Source organism: Pinus tabuliformis, chromosome 2_2, assembly GCF_031772625.1.
Source record: "Pinus tabuliformis cultivar Carrire ecotype Pingquan chromosome 2_2, CPIR1, whole genome shotgun sequence".
NCBI classification, from domain to species: domain Eukaryota; kingdom Viridiplantae; phylum Streptophyta; class Pinopsida; order Pinales; family Pinaceae; genus Pinus; species Pinus tabuliformis.
In genome coordinates this window covers 915,258,416-915,272,348 of record NC_142300.1, presented here as the reverse complement: position 1 = coordinate 915,272,348, position 13,933 = coordinate 915,258,416, and the positions used below count along the sequence as shown (strand labels likewise).

Here is a 13,933-nt window from a genome sequence, read left to right as displayed (position 1 = left end):
CATAATCGGCGGTGGCAATCAGTGGATATCGGCGTAGATCATATAAAACTTGCGACGATGATCGGTGGAGTCTACTAGGACCATTGATCAAGCACATAGATTGACAGCCCACGTTGCATCACAGGATCGCTATCGGAAATTACAAAGAGAACTTGCAACGGCACAAGACATGAGCAATATGCGATTGCAATTGATCGCATCGCGATATCACAATCAGAGAAACATTATGGAGTGAGGTTTATACACATGTATATGCGTGATGCGATTAGCTGGACCCAATGGCTATATAAGCATTATTGCATAGATTTTGAGATTCGGCGAAAGGCATTTGTTAATGTATTTTCACATATTTTGTTATTTAACGAAATATAAAGAGACAACGCCGATGCGATAAAACTTGGACCCGAAGGGCTTCGGGAATGAAAATATATAATATTTTAGATTTTCCAAAGCCATTTTTTCCAAATTTTTAATGTTTTTAATGTATTTTTAAAATACAAAGGAGCAAGGTCGAAGCGACTTCCAATAGCGATGAGGACAAACCCGTTAGGGGAATAGACCATATTTAATGACTTTTGAAGCCCGGAATGAATAGAGTTTTGGCAGAATTTCACAGTGAAAATCATTTCTCCATGTTAGCAAGAAGTGGCTGGTTCAGGGGTTCCAAAGGCCCAAGGCACTCTTATGCTACAGAATAAGTGGCCACCTCCCCTTTTCACGTTATGCAATGATTGTGTAACGCTAGAAGAGGGATGCAAGCGGATAGACGTTGGGAGACAGAAAGCCGAAAAAGGGAAAAAGCCACAACGCAACACAACTGAACCAACAGAAATGGTCATGGAACGTCACTGGCACGAGCGAGCCACCTAACAGTAAGGCACAATGACTAGAATTTGGTTGCTATGCTATTAGAAAAAGAGACTTCCGAGCTCATGTGTGTCGAGTCATGGCATCAAGCAATTCGAAGCCAGAGGGGATATATTAAGACCTCTCGGGCCTCAAAAAGCCCGAGAGCATTGTAAAAAGCCTATAAATGGTTGAAAGCTAGAAGAAACAAGGGTTCAAATTTTGGAGACCGTGGAGACTCTGCTCCTCTCAGCGTCTCATCTTCATTCCAGTAATATAAGCTTCTTTTGTTGTTACATGCTCAATTCTCATTTTCTCCTCTGTTCTAAGCTTGCACTTGAATAGGTTATTCATGTTTTCTTCTGTGTCTAATGCCAAACAACTACCATGTTATCTCTGCATTGATAAATTAGATTTGCAAGCTTCATTTAACTTTCTGTAGCTAGCCATTCATATGTGTTTATGTATGCATCTGTTAGTACAGTCAGTATTCTCCATCTATCCATTGAATCTATAAACTATTGATCATTAGTGATCTAAAGCCTTGTAAAGCTGAGGGTGTTCATGCATGTCTTGAGTGAAAGCAAAGTTGAAACAATCATCTTCCTTGATCCTAACCCCAATCCATTCCAATTGTTCAGAGAACAATATTGAATATTTATATGTTACCAGGAATCTCCGAGCTACAACCTAGGAGAGCTTCCTAGAGTGATAACAATATCAACTAGAAATAACATAAGACAAAATTGAATGAGAAAAACTAGCAGTATTCAGGAGAGGAGACCCTTAGGCTGCCCACACTACTGACAAATTAATTGAATGCAAAAATCAATAAATACGATCTTATACAGTGGAATTCTGTTAGGGAGATGAAATAACCTATAAGAAAATAGGAGCTATTTTTTAATTACAAACACAATCTTAATAAATATGGTTTGTTCATTATTTTCTAAGTAACATGGTGCTGGAAAAATGTCAAAAGAAGTGTGGGAGGAAAAATGTCAACAGAAAAACATTTCATTTTAGAATGTGAGGTCTTCAAAGACATCGAAGAAAGTTATGCATATATTCTAGCAGCTAGCTCTTGGGATAATCTATTGAGAAAAGCAAAGAGCATTTATTGTAAGCCTTCACAGAAAAAGGGTGGCGTACAAGAACCAAATGGATAAACAGTCTATCCCATACACTATCTTTAACCTAATAGACGTTAAAATAATTTCTTATTCTTCTATCACTAATATTTTTCAAAAAAATTATATATATAAAATATTTTCAATTATAAATATCCATTAAATTTTTTTTTTTTAATAATTTAAAACATAAACAAATTTTAATATTATAATTAAAATATTAAAATAACATTTAATCAACCATATTTAATATATTTTTTAAATGTGAATTTATATATTTTTAATATTTCAAAATTTTATATTATGATTTTTTAACCCATATTTTAAATTAAAATAAATTTAACATTCAATCAAAGGCAATTAGACTTTCCTTATTCTTTATTCTTTTATTAAATCATTGAATAATTAAGTTAGTTGGCATGATGATCGAATAGTTAAGTGCATTTTCATGGAGGTTGATGAAATTAACAGATAGATATAAATATAATATTTGGAAAATATTTTTATTCAATTTACTTACCTAACTGCTACTTTCATGAGTTGGTAAAAACTAATGGATTAATACTTCATATAAACTAATGGTTATGTTTTTTTTAAGATGAACACCCTCCTTCGTTATATAAATGTATATTTTAATAAAGGGCACCCATATGCATTTTAATAACTTGATTCTATGTATTGTATTGAGCCTTTCGATCCATCACTTTAGATATAGTAATAACAATTTAATATGTTTGGAAAGATAATTGCTTATATTGTACTACATGCATTGCACTGATTTTCTTGTGGTGTTGACTAGACTTTATTTCTGTTTACACAATAAATCAGTACATTCAAAATTGACAACCTAATTGCTTGTATTGTACTATCTGCATTTTAAGGATCTTCACCATTACCATGTAACATTGAATATAATTTTTTCCTCTGTTTATGTACTAAAGCATCCCCCTTTAAAGTGTAAAAGGGAATGTTTTTATGTGGATGGTTTTTTGATTTCTGGTTTAGATGGTAAAATTTTAATTTAATTTATGGAGTTATTTATTGATTAATTTAGATGGAAAGCACAACTGCCACTAATTTTATGGTGCAAAATTATTTTCCAAAGTTGAGGAGAACCATTATCCGCATGACCCAAAGAAAACAACTCTTGCGAGGCTTAGTGTTTTATTATGAGTTTTTTTTCGTGTATTTTGGGGTTGCAAGGGTCACAATGTTTTTGGTATTATAGAGAGATTGTAAGTTATTTTTAGTATGTTTATTATTTTTAACGGGTAGGCTTAGTGTTTTATTATGAGTTTTTTTTCGAGCATTTGGGGTTGCAAGGGTCACAATGTTTTTGGTAGTATAAAGAGATTATAAGTTATTTTTAGTATGCTTATTATTTTTAATGGGTAATTATTTTGGTTTGCTTATTAAATTGGGTTATAAATTTATGTGTTATATTATTTTGTTCTATACTGTTCCATTGTACTATAAAATCTTGTTAAGTGATATTTTATATAGAGGTAATTGTTTTCAATTTTGAAGTGCGCATTACATAATAAATCTACACAAAAATACAATCTCTTAAAGTTTGTGAAAATGTCCAAAAAAACCTATAACACTTAATACTTTACAATGCTTGGTAAGTTGAATCATTCTTGGAAATGCTAAAAAGGACATTACATACACAAATCTTCTTAAAAATGTTGTGAAGTATACAAATGGTGTTTGGGATAAAAGATATGTTAAAAGTTAAAGCACATTTTTCTTTGATTATTAAGTTGAGAGGAGTAATTTTACAATATATCTTCAAATTGATTTGTTATTTGTTCTACTTACTATGTTTTTGTTGGCTTTGAATCTTTTAGGAAGTGTGAATTTGGCAATTGTTGTCAATGCCTATGTAAGACTATTTTTTTGGGGCAATACGTAAGACTATTTTTTGGGGCAATACATTCTCTAGGATAAATGTGTTTCAAATTCGTTTCGAAAAATTAATTTTTTAGTAAATCACTTTTAGGTGATTTGAAAATGAGAGATTTTAGAATCTATTAAGAAAGATAATCCTTTACGACGATCTCAGTATCATCCAAGCCTACCAGGGTCCATCCTACTACTTCTCCATGCTTTTGTGACATCAGGCTTCCCAATATAGCCCCTCAAACTGTAGTAGTCCCCTAATTTTCTAAGGTCATCTGACCTAGATATCCATAACATCTCATCCATCTTCCATTTTTAGCAGATTGAGTTGAAGAAGTTGTCATCTTCCTGTTTTGGGTCTTTAAAACCATGCTTGGAGATTGTAATTGTAACACCCTCCTCCCACATCCACCCAAGTAGCCATGCCAACTGGGGTAAACATGAGACTAGAGGCTATTATGAACAGATTCTACCTCCTAGGTGACCTTAAGGAAGTGGAATTTATGGAACATCACACAAAACCATCCAACACCATCAATAGAACTCTCAGAAGATAAGTCAACTACTCAGACAACAGGCCCCATTGTTGTTCTGGACCTCTTAGGCCATAGTCGCTCTCATGATATGGGCAAGGGTGTGCCCAAAGACCTATATTCACTCTCATAGGCCCACTCTAGCTCATAGTCGCTCTCATGATATGGGCAAGGGTGTGCCCAAAGACCTAAATTCACTCTCATAGGCCCACTCTAGCTGCTGGGGACTAAAGTTGCCAATTTTGTGCCAGCCACCCCGAGATTTAAGTCTCTTTTAGGCCTAGAGCCACTAAATTCTTTTTCAAGCAAGGGTTGCAAACAACATAGTCATGCCTAAAAAAACAACAACGTATATAAAACATGTAAAAAAATAGTCATTACAAAACAAAATCAATTTTACACACAATTAAATTGTACAAACCTCTAACCAAATCTACCTTAGAATATTGTGACATATACTTATATTAAAAGAATTTGACAATATCTAATAATAATCTTTATAATTAATTTTCAAAACATATATTACAACATGTAATCATTAAATAGAAATTTCAAAATATTTATAATAAAATTAAAATATATAAGTGATTTCTAAAATCAACTCTAAGTAAAAAATTGTATTTATAAATTATCGAATTATAAAAATAACATTACAAATAATTTAATTTTATAAATTAAAATTTATTTTTTAATAATGATTATGAATAAAACTTAATTAAAAATATATATTTATTAATTATCATTATTATTTAAAATATTAATTTAAATATTTTTAAATTAATATGTATTTTTAAATTTAAATTTAAATTTAAATTATTTGTTTAATTTCTAATGTTTAAATTAATCAATAAATTATTGTCCATAGTATTTATTTAAAAAATATAAAAATAATATTTTAAATTTATTTATAAAATTTAATCTATTCTAGATTTCCAGAGTTTCAAGAAATTTAAATTTAATATTTATAACAACTCTTACTTATTTAAATTTACTATTTATAACAATTCTTATTAATTTAAATTTAAGAGTTTCAACACATTTAAATTTAATATTTATAATAACTCTTATTTAAATTTACTATTTATAATAATTCTTATTAATTTAAATTAGGTAGACCTAGACCCAATAATAGTTAGGTAGACCTAAAGATGGTGGGAAAACTTATCCATGGTTTTCGATGGTGGGAAGACTTACCATGGTTTTTGCATATGGTTTTGGGCATGAGGGCTTTTGTCCATGTTATTTTGTAGATCCTATGAAAGGAACTACCATAGGATCTACCATTATGTTATAATCTAGGGTTAATGGATTTGGATCTCTTAGTTTTGACATTAGTGTAATTACCGATTGAACTACCCTAAGGACATTTTAGATTTATATTTACGCTATTAATATTATGTGAAATTTATTTAATTTTATTAGTACAAATTTTCTCAATGACTAATTTATTGGAGAGTAAATAAATGGAAGAGATGTTATAATATTATGTAAAAAATTTGACTTGGTCAAATTACTAACAATTTTCAGACTTCCGATGAAGTGTTGAGATAAATCATATCTTTCAAGGTGCAAACATTCCTCAAGTTTTGTACATGAAAAAAAAAGTTTTCAACTAGAAAAATATGATCTTCAAATTTTACACTCAAAAAATAAGTTTTCACCTAGAGAGATTTAACCTTCTTATCTAAAGTTAAGATAAATTAACATTGAGTTATATTAATAACAGTTTTTTAATTTATATCACTGTAAATAAAATCATAAATAATGTGGGAGAATGATTTTTCATCAAATCTGGGACATACAATTATAATTAAGAATCAAAATTAAATTTTAATTACATGAGATTCTTATTCAAATATAGTTTGAGTGGGTATGATGATTAAAAACATATTTTCTCCTAAAAAATCATCAAACCTCATTAAATTTAAAATTAAATAATAATAATTAAATTTGCTTAATCAAAGAGTAAACTTCATTGGTACGAAGAGTAAAATATGGAAACTTCAATCAAATTTATCATGTATACACGGGGCAAACCTTGAACCTTTCTGGGCACCGGCGATCAAGAGCACTCCCACAACTATAATAACGGCTACCCTTTTCAAATTCCGACATTTCAAATTCATTCGTGTGACGGTTTTTATGTGTGTATGGTTACGTTTTTTCTGTCTTTAAATATAATTTGGAATAGGGGAGGATAAAAAGGCGAACGAATTTTTTGTAGCTGCAGAGCAATATTCCCGGGGAGAAGGGGAGGAGAAGAACGATGGAGAACCTGCGTCACTTAATGGCGTCGCATTCAACTAATTCTGCGGTAGACGCCGCCGATGAGAGGTTCGATAAGCAAGCCCTTCTCCAAATTCACGACTCAACCGTCAGCGATTGGCGACCTCAGTTCAAACATGCTTGTCCTCCCAGGATCCCATTTCTTCGGTTACGCTGGAAAGACTGGAACCCATTTCTTTAACTGAGTTGCTCCACCGTGACCGCGTTCTCTACGGCACTCTCTGCGCTGAGGCTTTCAGGACGAGTGCTATCGTGACCGTACTTGAGGACAATAATGGCCTTGCCGTCAAGCTGGCAATCTACAATGCGGCTCATTCGCAGACGAACGTCGAGAAGCTTTACCCTAAAGGAGCCAAGGTGGCTATCAGGGAGCCCTACCTTAAGCGCGCCGACGACGGCAGCCTCGCAATCTGTGTTGACAATCCTGCCAACGTCGAGATAATCGTAAATCAGGAGGAGCCGGCAGAGAGTCTGTTGGATGTCGATGTGAAGGAGATGAGGCAGAAGGGCGACGTCTGCTTCAGAGACAAACAATGGGACGCAGCGGCCGAACATTATACGAAATGCATCGACGCCGCTCTGCTTCAGCTCAACACCACCGTCCTGCACGCCTATTCCAACCGGGCAGAGACAAGGCTTCAGGTGAAAGAATTTGAGCTGGCGCTGGAGGATTACGATAGGGCCCTTCAGATCGATTCCAGCAATCTGAACGCGATCTACAAGAAAGGTCTCGCTCTCGTTGGTCTGAGGCAGTATGCGGCCGCATGCCGATGTTTGGAAAAAGCTCACAAGGTCAGCCCCACCATTATCGAAATACAAGAGGCGTTTAGCCAGGCCAAGACTTTGTATGCCCAGAGCCGTAATGGCAAATATGACATCTCGGACTTCCTGCTCGGACGCGCATCTTCTACTCCGGAAGTCGCCAATTTCATAGGCCCGGTAGAGATCAGGATGAACAATGACGGCTGCGGTCGGGGCCTTTACGCCAATCGAGAAATATTGACGGGGCAGCTTTTGCTGGTAAGCAACGCCGTCGCAGTTGCTTATGAAAACGATAACTGCGGCCGGATCAATTCGGCCTACCGGACAAACATTACAAAAGAAGATCTCGTTGCTGCCGTCGTCAGCGCTGCCATGAAATCACAGAGATTGCTCCAGCAGCTTTATAGTTTACACGACTACTCTGAGCGGCCTGGTAGCCTGGATGTTCCAGCCATGGATCTGTTTAAGACGGAGGGTCAAATGTCTCCAAGCCAAGCAGCGGGAAAAGAAAAATTGCTGGTAGATAAAAACCGTATACGCGATATTATAAGTCAGAATTCATTCGTTGGAGTCGAAGAGATATTTGCTGCAAAGATTTGCGTCCAACGAGGCAAGACTTTTGCGGGACTCTGGCTGCTGCCGTCCTTCATCAACCATTCGTGTCTACCGAACTCGAGAAGGCTGGAAGTGGGAAGCGCTATGTTTATTCATGCTTCCAAATCCATCAAGAAAGGAGAAGAGATCACCATTTCCTATTTTGATACCCTCGTCCCATTGCCGCAGCGCCAAGCGATGTGCAAAAGCTGGGGTTTCGAGTGCAATTGTAGGAGATGCATTCTGGAGCTCTCTCTGAAGGCAGCCCTCGAGCCTACAGCCGCTCGGTTCGAGGATTTGCATGACAAAGCATTGGAGGAAACCAATGCCGCAAGGTCCCCAGAGCGTTTTGACGCGGATCTTCCGACATGCCAGAATTTGCAAAACTTTTTGTAGAGGCAGAGGAGATTGTCAGGAGTTCCGCGTTGTTGAAAACAGTAGAAGAGACCAGAAAATTGACCTTCTGTTGCATGAGTGTTTTCTCCAAGAGTCCCTAAAAGCGAGGGGCATTATCATCATTCATATCATACAAAATGAAGGAAATTGAATACTTTCTTCTGCACATTTCATTCTCCTTGCAAGCTCACTCAATTCTTCCTAGGACAACAAAAAGGAAAAAAAGTTCACAGCACGGATTTTCTACAAAATTCTCATAGCTCAGCGTCATTTTAAAAGATTAAAAGATACATAATTGCCTCATTTTAAAAGATTAAAAAATACATAATAGATTAAAAGATACATAATTGCCTCATTTTAAAAGATTAAAAAATACATAATTTATATACTCGAAAGACCAAAAACACCTTTTGTACCCAAAAGAAGATAGAGAACTTTCATATCTCAATTCAAATTGCAAGCTCACTCAATTCTTCTTAGGACAACAAAAAGGAAAAAAATTCATAGCATGGATTTTCTACGAAATTCTCATAGCTCAGACTCATTTTAAAAGATTAAAAGATACATAATTTGTATTGTGGAAAGACAAAAACTACCCTTTATAGCCCAAAGAAGATAGAGAAATTTCATATCTGAGTTTTCAAGTTCAAAGCCACATAGTAAAGCTTGAACCCATTAAAAAAATTACATGTATTTTGAGAAATAAGTAGATCCCCTTTTTGACATTGCTTCTGAACACTTTTGGGTTATCTCTCATCACAACAACAACTTCATGGTTAGTGGGATCCTCGTGATTTGGTTGTTGCAATCAATATCACACTCACCATCGCAAGTACTATATTTGAACATAAATACAAAAATACAAAATTTTAATAGAATTGAAAGAAATAACTCAATATTTTCTAAAAAATTCTCATAGCTCAGGCTCATTTTAAAAGATTAAAAGATGCATAATTTGTATAGTGGACAGGCAAAAAATACCTTTTATACCCCAAAGAAGATAGAGAAATTTCATATCTCAATTATCAAGTTCAAAGCCACACAGTAAAGCTTGAACCCATTAAAAAAATTACATGTATTTTGAGAAATAAGTAGATCCCACATAACCCATTGCCATGGCCTTTTTGAAATTTCTTTGAACACTTTTGGGTTATCTCTCATCACAACAACAACTTCAAGGTTAAGGGGATCCTCGTGATTTGGTTGTTGCAATCAATATCACATTCACCATGGTAAGCACTATATTTGAACATAACTTTTGGGTTATCTCTCATCACAACAACAACTTCATGGTTAAGGGGATCCTCGTGATTTGATTGTTGCAATCAATATCACACTCACCATGGTAAGTACTACATTTGAACATAAATACAAAAATAGAAAATTTTAACAAAATTGAAAGAAATAACTAAAAAAAAACCCATTAAAAAAATTACATGTATGCTTGATAGAAGAAGATCTCAATTAAGGGATTAAATAGTAATGAGGAGATTTGGTTTTGGGAAGAGATGAATGTCGGCCTTGTTTCAATAATATTAATTTTTTATTTAATTATTGATGAGTTAATTATTAGCGAGCTTTGATGGGCATTTGTATACTCGCAATAGTCCTTGTCAATTTGTGGACATTTGACCGTGTTAATGATGATGATGATGGTGGTGGTGGTTAACGTCCACTGAGACCGAATTGGTCTATCGGACCTATAATTTTCTTAGTTCTTAATTGTCTCGCTCCTCGTCTTTCTTGGCGAGATTAGTGTTGTAGCTTTCTTTTTTTTCTCTACAGTCTTCCAACTTCCTTCATCTTGCATCTCCTTCATCTCTTCTAGTTCTTGGGACATTGGTGTCTTAGCTTCGCGATCTGTTGTATTCGTCCTTTTGAAGATAGTCGGAGAAGAAGTTTGGTTTGGGAGATCTGCTTTGACGTTAAATGAAGATTTATTTTGTGCGGTATTGGGATCCTCATCACTGTTGATGCTTGAGGGGTTGTCGAGTTCACTTTTGTGCTGTTGGGTGGGGCTTTCCCCCTGTTTGTCTTGAGAGATGTTTCTTTCTTGCCTGATTTCTTGCGATTCAGAGTTTTCTGGAGAGTATTCTTCTTTGATGACAGTGTAATGTCGTTTTTGTGCTCCTTCCCACCATGTAGATCTGTGGTGATTTTTTCTAGCAGAATTTTTCTGGGAGGTTTTTGGACAATTTTTGGCTAAATGGCCTGTCTCAAAGCAAGATCGACATCTGAAGAGGGCACTTTCATAATCCAGTTTCTGGTTCCACACATAGTCTTTACTTGTTAGGTTTATTTCAGCTGGGAATCTGGCACTGAAGTCCATTTCCACACATATGCGTACATAGGTGGTTCTAGCATATTCCTCTGTTTCTGGACACCTACAGTAAAATTTCCCAATTGCATTTCCAATGTCTTTTAGCGAGGAGAGATTCCAGAGATGCAAGGGTAGGTTTCGCAATCTCACCCAAACTGGTGCTGAGGTTATGACTGTTGTTGAGGGATTGAATGATGGGTTCCATGGCTTCATGAATAGGCCTGAGTTTTCCCAAAACCAAGGTCCAGAATCTAGAATACATTGTCTGCTTTCAGGGTTTTCAAAATATACTATAAAGAAACCCCTAGCATAGGGGTAGATATTAATTTCATCAGAAATGACAGGCTTCCATACCTCTGAGATCCAACTGTGAAGATCTGTCAGCCGCGGCCAAAAACCATTGAACCAGCAGATTAGAGCACTTTCAGAAAAATTCAAAGCCTCATCGAGGCAGGCCTGGACCACCTGGATAGTGGGAACTGGGGCTTCACTGACGATATGGACAGGAGCTTGCCCCTCCGAGGAGGACGGAATTGAGCCACCAACGATCTTCGTGAAGCTGGGAGCCATCTTAAGAATGCACTCCTGCTGAGTATAAAATGTTTCTGGAGAATTTTACAAAAGAGATTTGTCAATCAATGTGCAAAGATTCGAAACGCTTCGCTATTGACAGCCAATTTATACATAGAAAACTAACATACTTACCGCCAGTGATGCCATTAACTATGTCACTGATATTGATTCATTTTTTCCATAATGGCAATGACAGTTTTGAGTTATGTTTATAGCTCTTATCAACATACTTGAAGACCAATTTATGATATGCGGTTAGAAATTGTAATTACTCCCATATGTGGAGGTAGTTAAAATTAGAAAGTTACTTAAGTGAGGGTTGAATCAAGTTGAGTGATGGATGAAGAGTTAAGTGCAGTCCATATTTAGAGTGTGAGTTAACTGAGTGTGTGTGCATGTTAAGATATTTTAGACGAGTCGCTAGTTGGAAAAAGTTAAATACTCTTCACCAGGTTCATTGTAAAAATAAAGTTTTGTGTGATCAATAGAATAACTATCGTGTGATTTATGTGTGAATTTATGTTTTGTTTTGTGTGATCAATACAATAGCCACAAAAGTTAATTACCCTTCACCAGGTTCATTGTAAAAATCAAGTTTTGTGTGATCCTCATGTGATTTATGTGTGAATTTATGTTTTGTTTTGTATCATCAATATAATAGCCGCAAAAGTTAAATACCCTTCACAAGGTTCATTGTAAAAATCAAGTCTCGTGTGATCCATAGAATAGCCGCAACTTGTGTGATTTATGTGTGAATTTATGTTCTGTCTCCTCTTCCTTTCTAACAAATTAGTATGTGAGATTAACGAATTAACAACAGTCCATGTTAAAGAAGATAAATTTAGATTTTATCGTGATTAACATTACAACTCACCTTATAGGTTATATAATGGTGTTATAACGGATAAGGGCTCAACATAGAGTTAATAGTCACAAACTTACACGCTTTTCCAAGCACGCTGCCCAAACCAATTTTTCGTGGCATTAGAAAACTAACGCTGAAGTTTGTCGTCGTGCAATGCATTAGTCACATGCCCATCTCACAAGTAGCGCATTAGCGTAAATAATTTGTAGATATTTCAAAGGAGTCATTTTTCTCACATGGGTAGTTCTTTTATGGAGCACGAAAATTATAAAAGGTCACGATATTTATTCAAAGGTCAAATTTGAGTGGTCCTTTTAATAGGTGAGGTTTCTATTAAAGTTTTTTTTTTGTTAATAGGTGTGTTGAAAAGGGTTTTTTTTTATGAAAGTTTTCAAAAAATTTATGGAAAATTTTGGGATCTTCTTATTAGAAAGGACAATTTTTTACGAGGTTTTTATTGGCAAGAGAGATTAGGGCTTTGAAAATTCCAGTAGTATGTAAAACTAGCATTTGCGTCACATATTGCAAAGGAAACGCCGTAAGGCAATGGCATAAGAAAAAATATCATAGAAGAAAAATGTCAAAATTTGAGGAATGAAATAATTCAAGTCAGATCTAGCAATAAAGAGGAGGCAGCAATGATAAGAACTGACTTGGATCGAAAAATGTAATGAAGTGCTGAAAAGATAAAACAACAACCAAATCTGAAGAATTAGGCAGAGTTGGGTTCAGTATTTGTTATTTTGTGGGATGCTGCAAAGATGAATATTTATTACATTTTTAGTTCTCAATTTTGGATTAATTAAAGAGTGTATAAGATGTCTACAATGCTCCTGATCTGATTCTGAAGAAGAGATGTTTGGAATTGCTGGAAGCATTTCAATCCATTTGGAGGAAGAAAAATGGTTGTTGATAGAGATTTCGATGCAACTCTTATACATTCAGAGAAAAGCAGAGGGTTAGGATTCAATTCAGCCAACCTAGAGATTGTGGACTTTGTTTCAATTGGTTGTCTTTGGCATCCAACTCCGATGAGGGATCGCTTCACTCGGATTGATTGAAAGGTGGAGAGGAATCACAATGCAGAAGGGACTAAGAGATTTCTTGCAAATTCTCAGTGATTTCTAGGTAACTTTTGTTTTGAATCCTAGTCCCCAAGAATTCCAAATCTAAACATAGACTAGTGTTAGGAAATTTGGGTACATCTAGCTTGCAAATTTTTGCCTTTGATATTTGTAAACATTTAGATATCTCATCCTAACTTCAAAGACAAACTAGAGGAATGGTGGAATAAGCATATTCAATTTGGATAAAAGAATGTTTGCCATGGCCCAAAGACTTAAAATTTTGAAGGACAAAATGAGTCACTTAAATAGAAAAGCTTCTGGTGGCATTTTTAAGAATAAAGAAGCCATAGGAAAAAATATGGATGAATTGAAAACAGACATTCAGGCTAAGGATTGTCAAAGGACCTTCTCAAAGGTTCGACTCTGAGGACCTTGACAAAGTTGACAATTCACAGACAGGAGCAGATTCTCTCAAAATATAAATATAGGGTAACCCTAGTTGAGGAAAGGTGACAAGAACACTCAATTTTTTCATAATGTGATTATCCAATATTATTATAAATTTTCTTTTATTAATCAAATAATAAAATAATATAAAAAATATATAATTAAATTTTTTAAAAATTAATATTAATTTAAAATCTAAAAAATGCAAAAAT

The 13,933-nt window shown here is 34.9% G+C and overlaps 1 protein-coding gene across 1 annotated transcript; it reads left to right on the top strand.

The window, feature by feature from the left end:
• The first annotated feature begins 6,677 nt into the window (after window positions 1-6,677).
• Window positions 6,678-8,449, top strand: LOC149196009 (methyltransferase FGSG_00040-like). The gene is made up of 2 exons (XM_089408103.1): window positions 6,678-6,785; window positions 6,830-8,449. Exons 1-2 carry the CDS (start codon window positions 6,678-6,680, stop codon window positions 8,447-8,449), a joined length of 1,728 nt encoding a protein of 575 aa, XP_089264229.1.
• Window positions 8,450-13,933: the final 5,484 nt, after the last annotated feature.